The sequence below is a fragment of the Camelina sativa genome, chromosome 11, assembly GCF_000633955.1.
Source record: "Camelina sativa cultivar DH55 chromosome 11, Cs, whole genome shotgun sequence".
In the NCBI taxonomy this organism is placed as follows: Eukaryota; Viridiplantae; Streptophyta; class Magnoliopsida; order Brassicales; family Brassicaceae; genus Camelina; species Camelina sativa.
Window position 1 is genome coordinate 19,514,883 of NC_025695.1, and position 16,893 is coordinate 19,531,775.

Consider the following 16,893-nt stretch of genomic DNA (forward strand, 5'->3'; position numbering starts at 1 on the left):
TATTCTGATTCGTTTTCGAAATTTTGAAAAAAAATATGTATTATTAATATTACAAAAACCTTCTTCCTTAAATTCTTTGGGTTGCATTTGCATACACAAGATTCTCTTCTTTTTTATCTTCATAAGTGGCTTTAGATAATATTATATTCCCACGTTTTACACTCTTATAAACATAACATAATATAGAGAGACTTCAAAAAGCATATTTAAGAGATAACAAATCTTAGCCTCATATTGTGGAGAGAGCCGGGCAAATTATTCATGCCACATTTTTATTATTAGAGCCATATATATTAAATGTAAAATTATGTTTAACTATACAACTAGTTTTGATAATAGTATGATTTTTAATAATGAAAATATATTCTAATGGAAATTAGAGATGTCATTATTATTTATGAGAACAGATTTAATGGAAATTTTCTTCATTGATGCACTGATAGTACATGCCATAGTAATATAATAAGGCAAAACTAAAATATTAAAACCAAAAATTCTAAAATTTGTGCTTTCTAATTTTATGTTATTAATATTCATTATTATTATTATTTTTAATACTATAATATGATTACTTAAAAATTTATTACAAGAGCTATATTCTTTATAAACCTGAGCATTTCACTAAGATTATACTATACGGTTTCAGGTGGTAAACTGTGCAGAGATTTCGAGTTCAAGTTTTACTTTGAACAAAGGGTTGCACATGTCTGACCACTTGGACTCTAGGGTTTTACCTCGGATTACTTACCCAATAAGAGCTTCTGAGGGCATATGCATCCGTAGAACAGGTAAAAATTCCTCAGATATATTATTTTAATAGATTTAATATAACCGATAGAATAGTGCCATGTGTATACTAATTTTCTCACCAAATGTTTTATGATTTCTAAAATGAGAAACGATTCTCTCTCTTCTCTCCACTTGTTTATTATTTTTATTTTTAATATTGGTGAGAATTTAAGTGAGAAACCCCTAATACACATGGTTTGAAACTCTGCCAAATAACCTTCTCACTTCTCACTTAGTATTTAACAGAAATACTATTTTTAAAATTATGTGTACATTACACAAAACTTTTTTTTGGCACCAAACTTTTAAATTAAAAAAAGAAACTTAAAAAGTCACAAATCTGGTTTTGGCTAAAAGCTAATTAATTAAACAATCTATCCTAAAATTTAAACGATGATCTTTTTTAGTATTCTATTTCAGAAACTGATTTGAATCGTATAAACACGAATAATCGTATAATCTTGACCGACTCAGAGTCATTTGTTTCAAACTCCATGTTGTTTATCTGCAATTAGAAGGTGTTTTATTCTTATTTATCATTTTATTTTCCTTATTTTCTCCTGCATCTTTGTTACTTACTTTAGGTATTGAATTATTTCCACGTTATGATATTCTCATACCAAATATATATATATATATCTATATATATATATATATTTATAAAACAATGGTAGCATGGGGTTCTCTTTACCTAAATATATCAAAGAAGGCAGCATAAGAAAAACACTCAGTCACTGAACCCAAAAAATAGCATGTTACAGCTTCTGAAGCCTCTCCTTTTCCTACAAGATTCATTTCTTGCCCTCCTCTCAATAATGGTAAGTCATCATCGTCTCTCCATTTCGTAAAAGGTTTTCAAATTTTTGACCTTAATATAGCATTCTTTAATAATAAAGCCGATCAAACTATAACTATATATCATATATATACATTTGCAGTTACATGTATTATATTCTTATCATTTTTTAATATAGATTCGCCACCTCGTTGGTTTCTTAATTCCCCCATGTTCAATCTATTAATTAAGATCGACAGCACAACTTAACATCTTAAATATTAGTAAACATTATATATCTATTGTAAATGCAAACGTGAAACACAAATAGATTAAGAACCATTTTTTTTTCATATAGTACGTACTTCTGTAATTTGCTTACACTAAGGATAGTTTAATTCTTTTTGTGTACGCCTATTATGAGAAGTTCCATGGAGGAGGTCGTAAACCACCCGTGGATGGTGTGGGGATAAGCATGAACACTATGTGGAAAGAAACAAAGACTACACTCATAATACCAATGTTTAAGTATTTAGTGTCTATGTGTTTGATCATCTGGCTCTTAGTTTTCGTAGAGTGTGCTTACATGAACCTTGTAGTACTCTATGTCAAGTTGTCTAACCGCAAACCTGAGAAAGTCTACAAATGGGAGGCAATGCAGGAAGATATGGAGCTTGCTCATCAAAACTACCCAATGGTCCTTGTCCAAATTCCCATGTACAACGAACGAGAGGTTGAATTTTTACTCCCTATCTCTTTATGATATCTTTTATATATTAATTGACACGTAAAAGCTTAGAATAATGTCTATTTTTTTTATAAATTACATCTCTAATTACAATGTATAAAAAGCAAATATCTTTCTGAAGAAGTTGGCTCCACCATTTGAGTGGACTGGCAGAATTTATCCAAACTGTCTGCCATTTTTGCCTAAAGCTTCTTTATATATTACTAAGATGACAAACGTATATTCGACAGAAAGTTTAATATATTTGTAGAAATTAAAAATAGATGTTGATTATACTGATTTCACTTATGTCATACTAGATACCCGGGTATCACACCATGCATAAACCAAAATCCGTCATAATATCCTACATATAATTACTTATGTACATTTCAGAAAATCACCAAATCTATTTAGATGAAAAAAAAAAAGAAAAAAAAAACGATATTGAAACTTGGTTATTGTTACTTTGGTAATACTTATGTGTGATGGATATGTAAAAGTAAAATATTATATATACTGACAACATAGTTTTAAATCTCCAGGTCTTCGAATTATCTATAGGTGCTGCATGCAGACTAATATGGCCATCGGACCGCTTAATCATTCAAATTTTAGACGATTCCACCGATCCAGCCATTATGGTCAGTTCTTAATAAAGTCTCCAAGGAAAGAGTGGGCTAATACAATTTCGAAAAAAAAAATATGAATACCATGATGACCTAATTATAGCTTTGTTGAATACTATATATTGAATCGATTGTATACATATACTACTTAGTAAATAAAATTTCATGTAGGAACTGGTGAGCATGGAGTGTGCAAAATGGGCATCAAAAGACATAAACATACACTATCAGAGGCGAGACAACAGAAATGGTTACAAGGCTGGAGCTCTTAAGCATGGCATGAGGCACAGCTACGTCAAGCTGTGTGACTATCTGGCCATATTTGATGCTGATTTCCAGCCGGAGCCAGATTATCTCCAACGCGCTATCCCGTTTCTTATTCATAACCCTGAGCTCGCTCTTGTCCAAGCTCGATGGAGATTTGGTATGTACATATTTATAAATATAATAACAAAGCAAAATTCCTAGGCATTTTAATTTGCTTTTGGAATTATGGTTTTAACTTGAACTCGTTTACCAATGAGTAGAGAAGAATGTAAGATACAACCCCATTTGTGATGTTGCACATATTAACAAAATCTGACAATGAAAGAAACAAAATGTTACATAATCACTGGTAAACTATCCTCATTGCAAATTAATGAGTTTGACATAAAACTTAATGCGAATGTGGTTCTGGACATATATGATTTGGTCATGCAGTGAACGCGAACACATGCTTAATGACAAGGATGCAAGAGATGACTCTCAACTACCATTTCATGGCAGAGCAACAATCTGGATCCGCAAGACATGCTTTCTTTGGCTTTAATGGTAAATGAATCGTTACAGTATTATATAACATCTATCTATATAAAATATATGATTAGAAAAAGGGTTATATATATGCAGGAACCGCGGGAGTATGGAGAATCGCTGCGATGGAAGAAGCCGGAGGATGGAAAGATCGGACGACCGTAGAAGATATGGACTTGGCCGTTCGTGTTGGTCTTCTCGACTGGAAATTTGTCTTCATCAATGACCTTGAGGTACGTTATATCTTTTGTTTTATTTTATTTTATATTGCTAGAATGTTGTTTCTGTAAGACTAGACTTGTTTAGTAATCAACAATTTTTGTAATCTTTTTTTTTTCAACGTTTACATGCAAACCATTTGTTCCAAAAGTTAAGATTCGATATATATATATATATATATATATATATGTATGTACTCTTTGCTTAGTAAAATGTAAACGAAAAGGCGTATCATAAACATATATTGTATGCATTTGCATGTGGCTATGTCTAATTTAAGTGCTTATAATTATTGTAAGCTATTAACCGTGGTTGTAGGTGAAAAGCGAGCTACCAAGCAAATTTAAGGCTTTTAGATTCCAACAACATCGATGGTCGTGCGGTCCAGCCAATCTCTTCCGCAAAATGACGATGGAAATTATTCACAATAAGGTCTTTTACTTTATTTCATTTTCACTTTTCAGACAAAGTTTTCACGTGCCAATTATATTTTCGCTGGCTCATTTTTAGCGACAGTTTGAAAAAACGACAAGTTTTTAACCACTAGAAACCAAATAAAAATACAAAATGTAAAATGATTGGTCACTCACTTATCATTTATCAATGGGGACACGTTTTGTAGCTATANNNTTTTTTTTTTTTTTTTTTTTTTTTTTTTTTTTTTTTTTTTTTTTTTTTTTTTTTTTTTTTTTTTTTTTTTTAACTATCACGGTATGGAACTTGATATCTAGTAATTTGTTGGTTTAAACATGAGAAATTCTAGGTATGTTCTAGAATTACCAAGTGGAACAAAACGTAGCGGTTTGGTTAAACCAAATGTAACTAAACATTGAGATTTTCTTTTATTTCTGTACTTTTTCTTAAGAATAGTATGCTTTATGATAACTTTAATCTAATTAAAAACTTGTGATAAACAGAGAGTAAAGATTTGGAAGAAGTTTTACGTGATCTATAGCTTCTTTTTCCTACGGAAGATCATAGTCCACTTCTTCACTTTCTTCTTTTACTGTGTTATTCTTCCTACAAGTGTCTTCCTTCCCGAAGTCAAAATTCCTACTTGGTCAACTATATATAGTCCTTCGATCATCACCCTCTTCGGTGCAATCGCCACTCCAAGGTTAGTAGTTCTATAATTACTGACAACATTTATCCACTCTATATTTTACCTTAATTTCATTTTTACTATGAATTATTGGTATATGTGTATAGATCATTCTACCTCGTGGTTTTTTGGGTTTTGTTTGAAAATGTAATGGCTATGCACCGGACCAAAGGAACTTTCATTGGCTTATTTGAAAGAGAAAGAGTCAATGAATGGGTTGTCACTGAAAAACTGGGAGATACTCTTAAGACTAAGCTGCTTCCCCGGAATGGACAACTTCTCAAAAGGTAAACTAATCAAAAAGTATGCAAAAACAAAAATCAATTAGTTAACATAAGTTCTTATATAATTCATTCATGTGTGTTTTGGTTTAGTGATTTATCCGGTATCAGGCTAGCAAAATTTTTTGTGCATGTATTAGAATGAGTCCATAAAGAAAACAAAATGTACTAATGAGTGCAAGAAAATGTTTTGTCGCAGAGTAAATATGAAGGAAGTGATGATGGGTATATACATATTATGTTGTGCCTGCTACGACTTTGCCTTTGGGAACACATTTTTATATTTATATCTCTTCATGCAAGCCACTGCTTTTCTCATCTCCGGAGTCAGCTTTGTTGGAACTTAACAGTTAACATCACTCACTAGAGAATCTTATAATCACAATCAAGTTCAAGTATATATATGCAATAAGCATTCTCATGCTAAAAAGTGTGTGAATTCATTTGTTTAGCATGTTGTTAATTTGATATATAATTTTTCTTGGTACATTATGAATGGAAATATATATATATTATTATATAAATATTAATACTAATAAAAAAAAAAAATTCAAGATAAGTTTATTTTAGAAGAGAACAAAAATATCCAAAAAAAATCGTGAAATTAGTAGAGTCCCTTTGTCAATTTCTTCCAGTTCCAAGGTCTCCGGTGTGCTCTCCGACGTCGTCCGTCCTTACCCTTTTCTCCTCATCTGATTACGTGCCGCCAAAAATGTCTCTCGCGTCGGACTCCACCGTGCCAACTGTCTCCACGGTCACCGTATCTTACTCGGAGCTCAAGGTAAAGATTGATCCCGAACTTGTCTTCATTTTTTGTCTTCTCTGTGTTCTGTTTTTGTCTTCTTAACTTTTCTTTTATCTTTCAATTTTATAGCAGAGCGACACAGATTTGTCTGAGAGGATTGAACAAGGATTTGGACCTAACGGACTTGGAATACTCTCGGTTAAAGATGTATGTATCACTTCTTACAGCAACTATCATTAATTCTTTGTTCTTAATTGGTTAAAGATTTATAAACAATACATAACTTTTTTGAATTTGTGCATGTAACTTTGTGTTTTATAAGTTATATGTCATCTCAATTGTGTTGATTTAGGAGTAAAGATTTCAAATTTGAGGTTGAAGTTTGTGTTTTTAGGTTCCAGGGTATTCAGCTTTACGAAAGAATCTACTTCAGCTTGCACCTAGGTGAATGATTCTTTTTTTTTTTGTGTAGCTGATTAGTTCAATTAAAGGTTAGAATTTTTATGTTTTGGAAATATTTAACAAGGGTTTATGTGATTCCGCTGTAAAGGTTAGCTGGTCTTCCTGAAGAGGTGAAGAGAGAGCTTGAAGATGCTCATAGTAGGTGAATGTTCGATTCTTTTGTTTAACTTGGTTTTAGCTATGATCTTATATATCATTTTTTCCAAATAACTACTCTCTTTGCTTTGTTTCTTCTTAGATACAATTTTGGTTGGAGCCATGGCAAAGAGAAACTTGAATCTGGGAAGCTTGGTGAGCTTATATAAACATTGTTTTATTGCTGCAGCTTTGCTTCAGAACGAAATGAAATCTCCCATTCTATGTCTAATTACAAAACGAGATTTCAAAGTTGGCTATATAAAGCTTTTCGTTTAATATTTGTTTGGCTCGGTTACATATTGCTAGATAACTGCAATAACTTATTTAGATATACCATATATTCGCTCCTTGTATACAAGAAGTTGAAATGTATTTTTTTGTGACAGTATTATATCTCTGGCCTGCTCTGATGAAAGTACTAAAAAGAAAGTTTGTTTATTGTTTGTGCAGACGTGTTGAAGGGTTCCTACTATGCTAACCCTCTACAAGATGTACCAACAAGTAATACATATGAAATAAAGCGGTAAGTAACATCAGTTTTATGTTTGGAAAGTCTTTGGCTTATGTAGCATTCGTGTAATGTGTTGAAATACGGAATGCCCGACTGAACTCTTGTGATTCCCAGATTCTCTAGTGTAAAATTACTTGTATTCTGGCAAATGTAACAAACTACTTCTCTTTTATGATTCGTTATTTCATATTCATATCATTTTGCTTACATCATGATGTAGGTATCCATCATATTGTGGATCAAACATATGGCCAAGGAATTCTTTACCGGAGCTCGAAGGAGGTAACTAGGTGATACGTGCTTTACTTTCGGGTGTCGTTAGTTTGTGTAATCGGTAATAAAGTTTTGGTGTCTCAGCTTTGAGAATGCATAGCTATTTTTATCGTACATGGCATTTGTCGGTGTCATAAAGTTTGAGAATTTCTGGTATAGCTTGTTTTTTCTCAATTTTTCCTCAAGTTTAATATTTTCCTCCAATTAACTGAGTGTTTTCCTTTCATGACATGACAGCTTTCAAAGCTCTTGGTAGTCTGATGTTCAAAGTTGGGCATATGGTAGCTTACCACTGTGATCAATATGGTAATTACTTTTATTGGGTTTATTGAATACATATCCTTAAGACGTTGAAGCTCTATTGCAAAGATAGTTTTGGAATTGATTAGAAAGCAGAAGCTCTCTTATGAAAAGTCATCCAACAAGCAGAAATTTTCACTGTATTATTATTCGGTAAAATGAAACCAGTCTGTGTGACCGTGACTGTGTCTGTGGAGTAGCCTAGTTCACTCATTACTCTTAAAATGGGATGAATAGTTAATTTTCCTAGTATAAGTGGGTGGATATAATAAATGAAACCAGTCTATTTTCTGGCTGCTGGCATGGTCTTTATATTGTGCATTACGGATGTAGTGTATTAACATGACTCTGGTTCTAGATTTTTTCGTGATGCTAGTAATTTTCATGATTACGTCATTGTCTGTTTTCTGAAGCCTTTTACAATCCATGATTTGCAGTGTCAAAGGGTATAAAACAACATGAAGAGCAAAATCTTGAAAAGATACTACTTGACTCTCGGTGTCACAAAGGCCGTCTACTTTATTATTTTCCTGCACAAGATAGGTAAAATTAGATACCGGCCCTTCACAAGCTCTTTCTCTACTGACTAATATTTGTAGTTCGGTCCCTAGCGGTTAATACTTGTTGAACTCATGACATTTATGCCTCTTCGAAAGTAGAACTTTCATTTGGGCGATAAAGGTACTTAATTGTTTGAGATATTGACATATTGTCTTCCATTCAGCACTATGCATGACAACGATTCCATCTCGTCTTGGTGTGGATGGCATACGGACCATGGTTCACTCACAGGTGTCAGATTTTTCTTCTCTCTTGCTTTCCTGAGTTGTTAATGCTCGCTTAAGTTTAGTTGGATCCTTTTTTTAATAGCATACTCATCGTCCTCTCTCTCTGTATAGATGATATGTAGAAACATTTTGATGTAACTGTATCCTTATACGACTATCCACAGGTCTTACTCGTGCAATATTTTCTAGAGATTCAGTGGAAGTACCTTGTCCAGATCCTGATTCTGGCTTATACATACAAACACGGTCTGGTCAGATCGTAAAGGTAAAGTATATTGGTCTTTCCTGGTGACTGTGCATAGTTCAATGGAGCCTATTTGATATCTAAGAGCGAAACCAAATTTATTCTGTTATGAAAACGAGCTATACACCTTGTCCACTGTCCAGGCTGCTTTGCTTACTTATTATGAATAATTTCTTAAGAATTTGCTTCCTCTACATTTAACTAGGTTGTCTATGGGGAAGAAGAAATAGCATACCAAATAGGCGAGACAACAGCAATTCTATCGAGGGGTTATCTTTGTGCTACACCTCATTGCGTACGGGTAAAAATTCTTTGTGCCTTTACGGATAGATATGGCTCCTGGAATAGAACAACAAATCAGTTCATCATGGATGGTTACTTTCAATTCGTATTAAGTTTCGATCTCTCTCTCGCTACACCAAAACTAATACATGGTTTCTTGTTTGTGTTCAGGCGCCACAAGGAGAGGAGGCTCGTGGTCTAGAGCGATCGACATTTGCATTGTTCATGCAACCTGACTGGTATATTATTCTGAACTAAGAACTTTTTATTGATTTAAGTTAACATAGGAAAATCTTCTTGTACAAGAATTAATAACAAAAGAAATGCGAATGGGGTGTTTGTAGGAATCAGAAGCTTACATTCCCAAAGGACGTTACAATCCATGAAGAGTTATCTCTCTCTGATAGCGTCTTGACGTTTGGAGAATATACAGAGAAACTGCTCAACAAATACTACGATACAAAACCATAGGACCCTCCCCTTTTAATTCCACTCTGTAAATGACGATTCCATTGGTGTAAGATATAAAATACAATCTCACCAAATTAGTACGTTAGGTCGTTTAGGAGTGAATTTGATTTTTAAAATATGGTTTTAGTTTGAACCAGATAGAAGAACTTTACAGAAAGTACAAATAACTGGTTTGGAGTTGGATTCTGTAACGTGAACGTGTTTGGTTCAATATCCAAACGTAAAGCCAAAATAATTAAAAGACAACCGAGCCAATCACACTCGGCCGGTTCTTTGCTTCTACGACTTTTGGTCTATATATTAATTTTGGGTCGGTTAAGGGTTTTGGAATCCGGTTAGCATGGTCGGGTCCATCATCAAATGGAGACGTCGCTTTCGAGTCCTTATGGGACGAATGGATAGGGTAGGAAAAAGAATAACATTCAGACAAAAGTTAGGAGACGTGGCTATCTGTTGTTTGAAGAGGGCCACTCTTACTACTTACTAGTACAATAAGTATTTTGCTAGTGGATTAATAATATCTCTTTTACACGGCTACACGCTTTTAACTCTCTCTAGTGGCTTTTCGGAGTCCCTTGATTTTATCACTTCGCCGATAAGAAAACCATACCTCTAAATTATAAAGAAAAATATACTGAATATGCCCTTGTGATATTCAAAAGTTATGGGAAGATTCTAATGCATGCACTAAAAGGGAGAAAAAAGTACGTAGTGATATCGATAACGCAAAATAAGACAAATTGCTATATGTATATTATATGGTCCAAAGTCTGCGCTTCATAAGGTAGAAGAGTCAAATAAGTAAGTATGTCATGGCTTGATTCTAGAACCTTTAGAATAATACATGGAGAGTAGTATAACAAGATTGGATCCACTCGATTCGAATCAAGAAGTCCTCATCTTCTCTTTTACTTATTATATAGAATAATTCATTCGATTCGTCAAGATAAGATATTGTTGTTATTTTGTTACTTTGAAAATATTGATGTTTTCCAGTTATATGTGAAACTGACATTTTATGTTTACTCATATCATCATTTAGAATCGTTAAAATGTAAAATATATAAAAGTTGACACAGAAAATCGTGCGAGTGGATCTCACGCGCGGCGATTTTTTATCTCTTAAACTCTTTTTCACAATCCGTGCACTGACATTGGGTCATTTGTCAATTCCGGTGACGGTGAGGACCCCGCGGCCCATGGTTCTTCATTCGTGACTCATTGCATCTTTCCGGCAAAGCTGTTGGATGAAATCAAGGGAGTAGTGGAGAGGAGAAGAATCTGCGAGACGCCAATGGTAAGAGCTCTACCGGAGGTGTAGCTATGCGGAGTGGAAGAGGGAGATTTATGGCGAGGAACGAGAGAAGAAGGTAGATAGATATGAAGACTGCAGATTCTGGAGGTTTCACGGGATCAGTTATGATAGGGGAGATAGTCTCCAATCCGGGGAAGCTAAGCCACCGTCGAAGGTCTTCTTATCTACTTCCTACTGCCTCTCTCTCTCTCACGACTGAGCACGAAACCTCAACATATCGGATCTCTTCCTCCTTCTCAAAACGGTTCTACAGTGGCAGGATGGCTACGGATCTTGGATCACCATCTCTGTTCGGTTACCGTCGTCCAGGCTCACCGGAGGTCCTATTCCGGTTGAGCATCCGCATAAGTGGACGGCGGCTGCAACGAGTTTTTCGTTTGTAGATTAGGGTTTCACGGACCACGGTTTAGTTTGGTATGTGAACCCGATCGGTTTTGTTTTCCAACGGTTTAGTTCGGTTTGATGTAAATGAGTTGGACCCTTTGGGATTTCTATATGGGCCTACTCCGGAAATAGCCCATTGGGCATTATATTTTTATAAATCGAATATCTTTTAACTAAAAAAAATGTAAATCTATACTAATAAAAAGTAGGAGCTATAAGCTCCTAAGGCCATCCAAATAGGATTTTAAAAAACCAATAGAAATTTGACATATCACTTATTAACATTTTATACAATTTCCAGAATTTTCTATATAAAGAATTATTTTAAACAACCTATCAGGATTTGACATGTCATTCATTAACATTTTTTAAATTTACAGAATTTTTTAGAAAAAAGAAATTTTTTAAATTTATGGAAATCAAAGAACTAAGCACAATATCCCACATCGGCTAGAAATTTTTTAGACAATGGTTCAGAACCAGTATAAATAAGATTAATATGCTTCCAACAACGAATGAGCAGGAAAGCTTGATTTATCAGGCGTCCAAGTTTAAAAGTTTTATTTGGTTTGATCTGGTTTTTTATTTGATCAAATTAAAACTTTAAACATTTTCAAAAAAATATTATAATATTTAAAATTTTTAAAAGTTTAAATATTATAAATATTGAAACTTTTAAAAGTTCTTAGCTTTTAAAAAGTTTTTAAATATTATAAGTTTTAAATTTTAAAAGTTTAAAATATTATTAATATAGAAACTTTTTAAAAGGTTCAAATTTTATATTTCGAAACCTTTTAAAAGATTAAAATATTAAAAATATGTATAACATAAATTATCTTATTTATCTACGTTTGTGCTTTTTATTTCTTATGAGTTGTAAATCTTATTTTTGTCTATGATTTATAGATGAGTTGATATTCTTTCATTTTGTTTTTTTTATCTTTTTTTTTTTATTTTTATGAGAAAAGAAATGATTTTTTTTATTGCAGTTTGATGGGTTAACAAGTTGTGTGGTAGTCTAAAAAGGTTTTTCAGTAGAAAATTGTAAAGAAGTTGACGAGGAAGAAGAAGAAAAAGAGTATAACGAAGAACAAGACGGTAAAAGTAACGATGATAATTACCACAAAATTTGACAATGAAAATGAAAAGAAAGAATATGAAAAATAAGAAAACATTGAATAAAAAACACGAAAACGTAGGTGGTAACAATCAATTAAATATGAAAACGAGTTAAATTCATGATGTTAAAATGGTTTGTTTTTTTTGCTGGTCAAAGAAATAGTTTAGCATATGTGAGGTCATTAGTTTGATTTGTCTCGCCTGGATGTCGAGTTAAAGTCATGATTTTTTTAATCAGAATTGATTTTATNACCAGGGTTACGGTTGTCACGGTTAAGGTTTATTAACCATCGGTTATGGTTAGAAATTTTTGTAACCTTAACCAGAACCGTTTAACAAACGGTTAAACGGTTACGTTTAAATACGGATACGGTTCAAGCGGTTACTGTTATATACGGTTATAGTTATTTGATAATATGATACGGTTGATATTATTTGATGATATAATATAATTGGTATTATTTATTTATAATTAATATGTTCTTATAGTGTACTCATATTTCTATATATCATATGATTCATATTAAATAAATAATTATTAGTATATTTTATTATGTTTTTAAAATAGTATAAACCAAGTAAGGATTTTAGTTTGAGAAGTTTCTAAACGCGTGGATCTAAAACCAAATAAGTATATGGATAAAATTGTCAATAATTGGGTGCATGTGTTGACTATGCTGGTAATCATGAATTTCACAAATTTTATGAGAAAAGAAATGATTTTGTTTTTGGAGTTTGATGGGTTAACAAGTTGTGTGGTAGTCTAAAAAAAGGTTTTTCAGTGGAAGAATGTGAAGAAGTTGACGAGGAAGAAGAAGAAAAAGAGTATAACGAAGAACCAAACGGTAAAAGTTACGATGACAATTAACACAAAATTTGACAATGAAAATGACAAGAAAGAATATGAAGAATAAGAAAACATTGAATAAAAAACACGAAAACATAGGTGGTAGCGATCAATTAAATATGAAAACGAGTTAAATTCATGATTATAAAATTGTTTCGTTTTTCTGATGGTCAAAGAAAATGGTTTAGGATATGTAAGGTCATCAGTTTGATTTGCCTCGCCTGGACGTCAAGTTAAAATTTTGATTTTTTTTTATCAGATTTGATTTTATAACATAACTGATTTTTATATTTTAAAAGATTGTGTATCTGAAATTTAATTCTTTTTCTTAGTACTAATTTTAATTTTTTTTATAAGATAATATTTTATTATCGTAATTAATTATATATAATTTTTATTAAAATATATAAAAAGATGACTAAGGGCAATAATAAAACCTAGTTATAATAAAATTTTAAAATTTGTATTCGTGTGCACCTCTAATAACAAAATCAAAAGAAAACATTAGAAGGGCAATAATGTCATAAGCAACGAATACTAAAAAAAAAAACGTGTTGGATAAAGAAGAAAAAGATGAGATTCGCAGAAACAACAAAAGCCGTAGGACCACGTACGTAGCAGCCGCGTCCGACTTCATCATCACACACACACGCTCTTTTCCTATAAATACTCTTCACGTCACTCACTCATCTTCAATTCTCCAATTCCTTCTCTCTTCACATCCTCCAGAAAAAAAAAAGAATCGATCTTGCTCTCTCTCTCTCTCTCTCTCTCACTTATATGTCCAATCCTTGTGCTCAGACTAAACCGAACCGGAAAACCAGCTTCAGAGATCGGTGCTTACTAATGGCTAAGCAGCAACGAACTCGGCTTTACATCCTTCGGCGATGTGTCTCTATGCTGCTTTGTTGGCACGACCACTCTATTCCTGATTAGGACGATAATCTCTGTCCGAATCATGATACTCGGAACTGACCAAAGAAGTAGAAATCAGAAGAATGTGCAGTGCCATCTACAATTTTTTGTTTTTTTTCTTATTTTTATGGTTCTTTTGCTTTTAGAATCGTTGGAGAATCTTTTGTGATTTGAGAAAGATTTTAAAGATTGGGCCCTTTTGGGCCTTTGCACATACTGTGAATAACATATGAACCTCTTTTTTATACTCGATGTCTAATTTTCTATGTCATTAATCATTGTACTAGTAAGATAACGAATTTTTTTTAGTATCATATTATCATCGTTAAGAAAGATAAAGAAGTAGTAGGATCACTAAAGCCAAAAAAGGGAAGACTCCAACTCTCCAAGTCCAAGCACTCAGATTGGTCTGTGATATGATATCGTCTATTGGATTCAAGTTCTTTTAGTGTGATAACTAATCTACAAACAAGTTCTTTTAGTTCGTAAGAAGCTTCAGGTTTTGGCTAAAGCAGATATCTCTTTTTCAAAGATAAAATATTTCAGCCAACCCAGTAATTATATCAAACTTGTCAAGCTGCATGGATTAAGTTTTGGGATCTTTTACAAATCATTTACTAACGGAGTTGGAGTTGAACTTGATTTATATGTGGGGACAGTCTTCGTCTAATTGAAACTTGAATTGAAATCTTAACAACTAAAAGTTACTGAAATCGAGTTCTAGGACGAAAGTAGATCTTTTATTAATATTTTTTCAAATTATTAACTAAAAATGATATTAACTGAATGCATTTAAAAGATAAAGGTTATACTAAAACGGGAAATTAAAACCAAACTATTATTTTTCTCCATTATATTACTTCAAGGTAAAGAAAATAACAAAGTATCACCAAATAAATACAATCCATTATCATATCAAGTTTCTCATGATAGATATTAGTTTGACTATATTTCATTACGAAATAGAACATGCATTAGGATTTTCATCACTAAACATCATATATCTGGACATCTCTTTTTCATCAGCACTACTTGGGTTGATATAAATATCTCTATCCATTTCAACTTTTTCATCTTTCTTTATAGGTTCTTTGTCCTTTTTCTTCTGCTCCATTTTGTTTATCCTTTTACGCATTTTTTTCTTAAGTTTGTTCAATAATTTTTCCTTATCAAAATCACCCGTGATTATAACTTTTTGATTTTCTATATCGACTGCACATGTTTTGACTCCTATTCATACATGATTCAAAAGAAATGAATACAATACACATTTTGTTATATTTCTTATTTCATTAATATAAATATAAGTAATTACCTTCAAATTTAGAAATAACTTTTCCGACGTCTACCTCAAACTTCTCACATAGAAATGCCATATGAATTTCGACTTCTGTTGTACTATAAAAAAAAAGCATGAAGAGTTAGAACACATGTAATATCCTAAGAAAATAGTTTTTTGGAACTTTCGTAATTAATCAAAACTATTAACTAGCGAGAAGTAAAGTGATACACCTTGTTTGAGGTTTATCAGTTTTTTTCTGTTCTTCATGATTCTCTGTAATTATCTCATCTTCCTCATTGTCTTCCTGAACTATTTCAGGTTCATCATCTTCTTTCTCAACCATATCACCTTTCTCATTCACCTTTAAGATTTCTGCCTTTTTGCCAGTTTTTTTCTTGAGAGCTTTCAATAGCTCCTCCAAATTAAAATTACCACTAACCATAACTTTTTGATTAACCATATCTGTTGTACATGCTTCAACTCCTAGAAATCACATATAATTTAAATTTATTATTATAACATAATTAGTACGTTATCCTTAATAATATATGTGATCGGTCCAAAGATAAAAATATCCAAAGCTTTGTGACCATTTTTCATCATGATATTTTAAATTTTTCCTACAATTCCATTAACTCATAATTTTTTTAAGAAATTTAAATATATAATATGTTAAACATTAAAAATAGATTAAAAAATCAGCAAAAACACTTATTTTCTGAGAAAAAATAAAACCAAAAAGATAGTTTAAAATTATCAATTACACCAAAATATAAAAATACAAAGTATTCAAAAATATTTAATTCAATGCAAAAGCGAAATATATAATTTGTATCACAAATATGATCTATATAGTATATTGGGAATATGAACTATAGATCTATAACATATATATATATTTTGCTTGCCTTCGAATTTGGAAATAGCTCTTTTGACATTTTTTACGCAGTTTTCACAATGCATCCAAACCTTCAACTCGGCGTCAGTTGTATTGCTGAACATATTTTCAAAAGAGAAAACAAATAGCATCATAAGAACATATAAAAGACACAACTCTTATTTAATTTACATAGATATGAAGAAATTAAAACTATTATGTCATTCTACTTTTCAGGAATATTCCGTCGTGACCGCTTTGGCAAACAACCCATGGCTATCTAACTCTAAATAAAATATATTAATTGTTTTAGAATTATCTCAGACTAAATTTGTAAGAAAGTAAACACTTAAGAAATAAGAGAAGAAAATTTTTGTTGATCAATTTGTTTTTCCTAGCAGAAAGATAAAAATATACATAGAACTTATATAGAAAATATTTTCCTTAAAAGATTTCACAAAAATTTGCCTTAATACAGATGTAAGAAAAACAGATACTTTTCTAGATTTTCTTATTTGTTTGTATCTAACAATTTAATCATAATTTAGGGGGAAAATAAAAATGTGGCTTTCCTATTAATATATATTAAATTTTGAATCTCAAATAGTCACATTTAATTTTTC

At 32.0% G+C, this 16,893-nt stretch overlaps 3 protein-coding genes across 7 annotated transcripts; 2 read left to right on the forward strand and 1 right to left on the reverse strand.

Annotated features, from left to right (window-relative positions):
* On the forward strand, nucleotides 1,449-5,806 carry LOC104723863 (probable mannan synthase 15). Of its 4 annotated transcripts, none has more exons than XM_010442282.1 (10): nucleotides 1,449-1,607; nucleotides 1,989-2,297; nucleotides 2,837-2,935; nucleotides 3,092-3,344; nucleotides 3,623-3,733; nucleotides 3,812-3,948; nucleotides 4,253-4,366; nucleotides 4,852-5,051; nucleotides 5,144-5,323; nucleotides 5,517-5,806. In XM_010442282.1, the coding sequence occupies exons 1-10, from the start codon at nucleotides 1,542-1,544 to the stop codon at nucleotides 5,662-5,664; spliced, it is 1,617 nt and encodes a 538-aa protein (XP_010440584.1). In that variant the 5' UTR covers nucleotides 1,449-1,541; the 3' UTR covers nucleotides 5,665-5,806. The 4 variants fall into 4 exon arrangements, with proteins under 4 accessions (XP_010440584.1, XP_010440585.1, XP_010440588.1 ...); XM_010442283.1 differs by having other exon boundaries at nucleotides 1,992-2,297; XM_010442286.1 differs by having other exon boundaries at nucleotides 2,226-2,297.
* On the forward strand, nucleotides 5,908-9,813 carry LOC104723860. Of its 2 annotated transcripts, none has more exons than XM_010442280.1 (14): nucleotides 5,908-6,098; nucleotides 6,192-6,269; nucleotides 6,457-6,506; nucleotides 6,613-6,666; nucleotides 6,763-6,815; nucleotides 7,113-7,185; nucleotides 7,394-7,455; nucleotides 7,684-7,752; nucleotides 8,184-8,289; nucleotides 8,471-8,538; nucleotides 8,699-8,799; nucleotides 8,984-9,079; nucleotides 9,232-9,299; nucleotides 9,405-9,813. In XM_010442280.1, exons 1-14 carry the CDS (start codon nucleotides 6,030-6,032, stop codon nucleotides 9,529-9,531), a joined length of 1,074 nt encoding a protein of 357 aa, XP_010440582.1. In that variant the 5' UTR covers nucleotides 5,908-6,029; the 3' UTR covers nucleotides 9,532-9,813. The 2 variants fall into 2 exon arrangements, with proteins under 2 accessions (XP_010440582.1, XP_010440583.1); XM_010442281.1 differs by having other exon boundaries at nucleotides 6,195-6,269.
* Nucleotides 13,816-15,869, reverse strand: LOC104723864 (heavy metal-associated isoprenylated plant protein 22-like). Its single transcript, XM_019232176.1, has 3 exons — nucleotides 15,624-15,869; nucleotides 15,427-15,509; nucleotides 13,816-15,341 (listed from the first exon to the last, which is right to left on the reverse strand). Exons 1-3 carry the CDS (start codon nucleotides 15,851-15,853, stop codon nucleotides 15,067-15,069), a joined length of 588 nt encoding a protein of 195 aa, XP_019087721.1. The 5' UTR covers nucleotides 15,854-15,869; the 3' UTR covers nucleotides 13,816-15,066.

Bases quoted from the DNA above. Each gene is read 5' to 3' on its own strand.
- LOC104723864 (XM_019232176.1), bottom strand. From the start codon at position 15,853: ATGGTTAATCAAAAAGTTATGGTTAGTGGTAATTTTAATTTGGAGGAG. The intron at 15,510-15,623 runs GTGTATCACTTT...TTTTTTTTATAG, and splicing joins ACTGATAAACCTCAAACAAG to TACAACAGAAGTCGAAATTC. The intron at 15,342-15,426 runs GTAATTACTTAT...ATGTATGAATAG, and splicing joins AGTTATTTCTAAATTTGAAG to GAGTCAAAACATGTGCAGTC.
- LOC104723863 (XM_010442282.1), top strand. From the start codon at position 1,542: ATGTTACAGCTTCTGAAGCCTCTCCTTTTCCTACAAGATTCATTTCTT. The intron at 5,052-5,143 runs GTTAGTAGTTCT...ATATGTGTATAG, and splicing joins GGTGCAATCGCCACTCCAAG to ATCATTCTACCTCGTGGTTT. The intron at 5,324-5,516 runs GTAAACTAATCA...GTTTTGTCGCAG, and splicing joins AATGGACAACTTCTCAAAAG to AGTAAATATGAAGGAAGTGA.
- LOC104723860 (XM_010442280.1), top strand. From the start codon at position 6,030: ATGTCTCTCGCGTCGGACTCCACCGTGCCAACTGTCTCCACGGTCACC. The intron at 7,753-8,183 runs GTAATTACTTTT...CATGATTTGCAG, and splicing joins TTACCACTGTGATCAATATG to TGTCAAAGGGTATAAAACAA. The intron at 8,539-8,698 runs GTGTCAGATTTT...GACTATCCACAG, and splicing joins GGACCATGGTTCACTCACAG to GTCTTACTCGTGCAATATTT.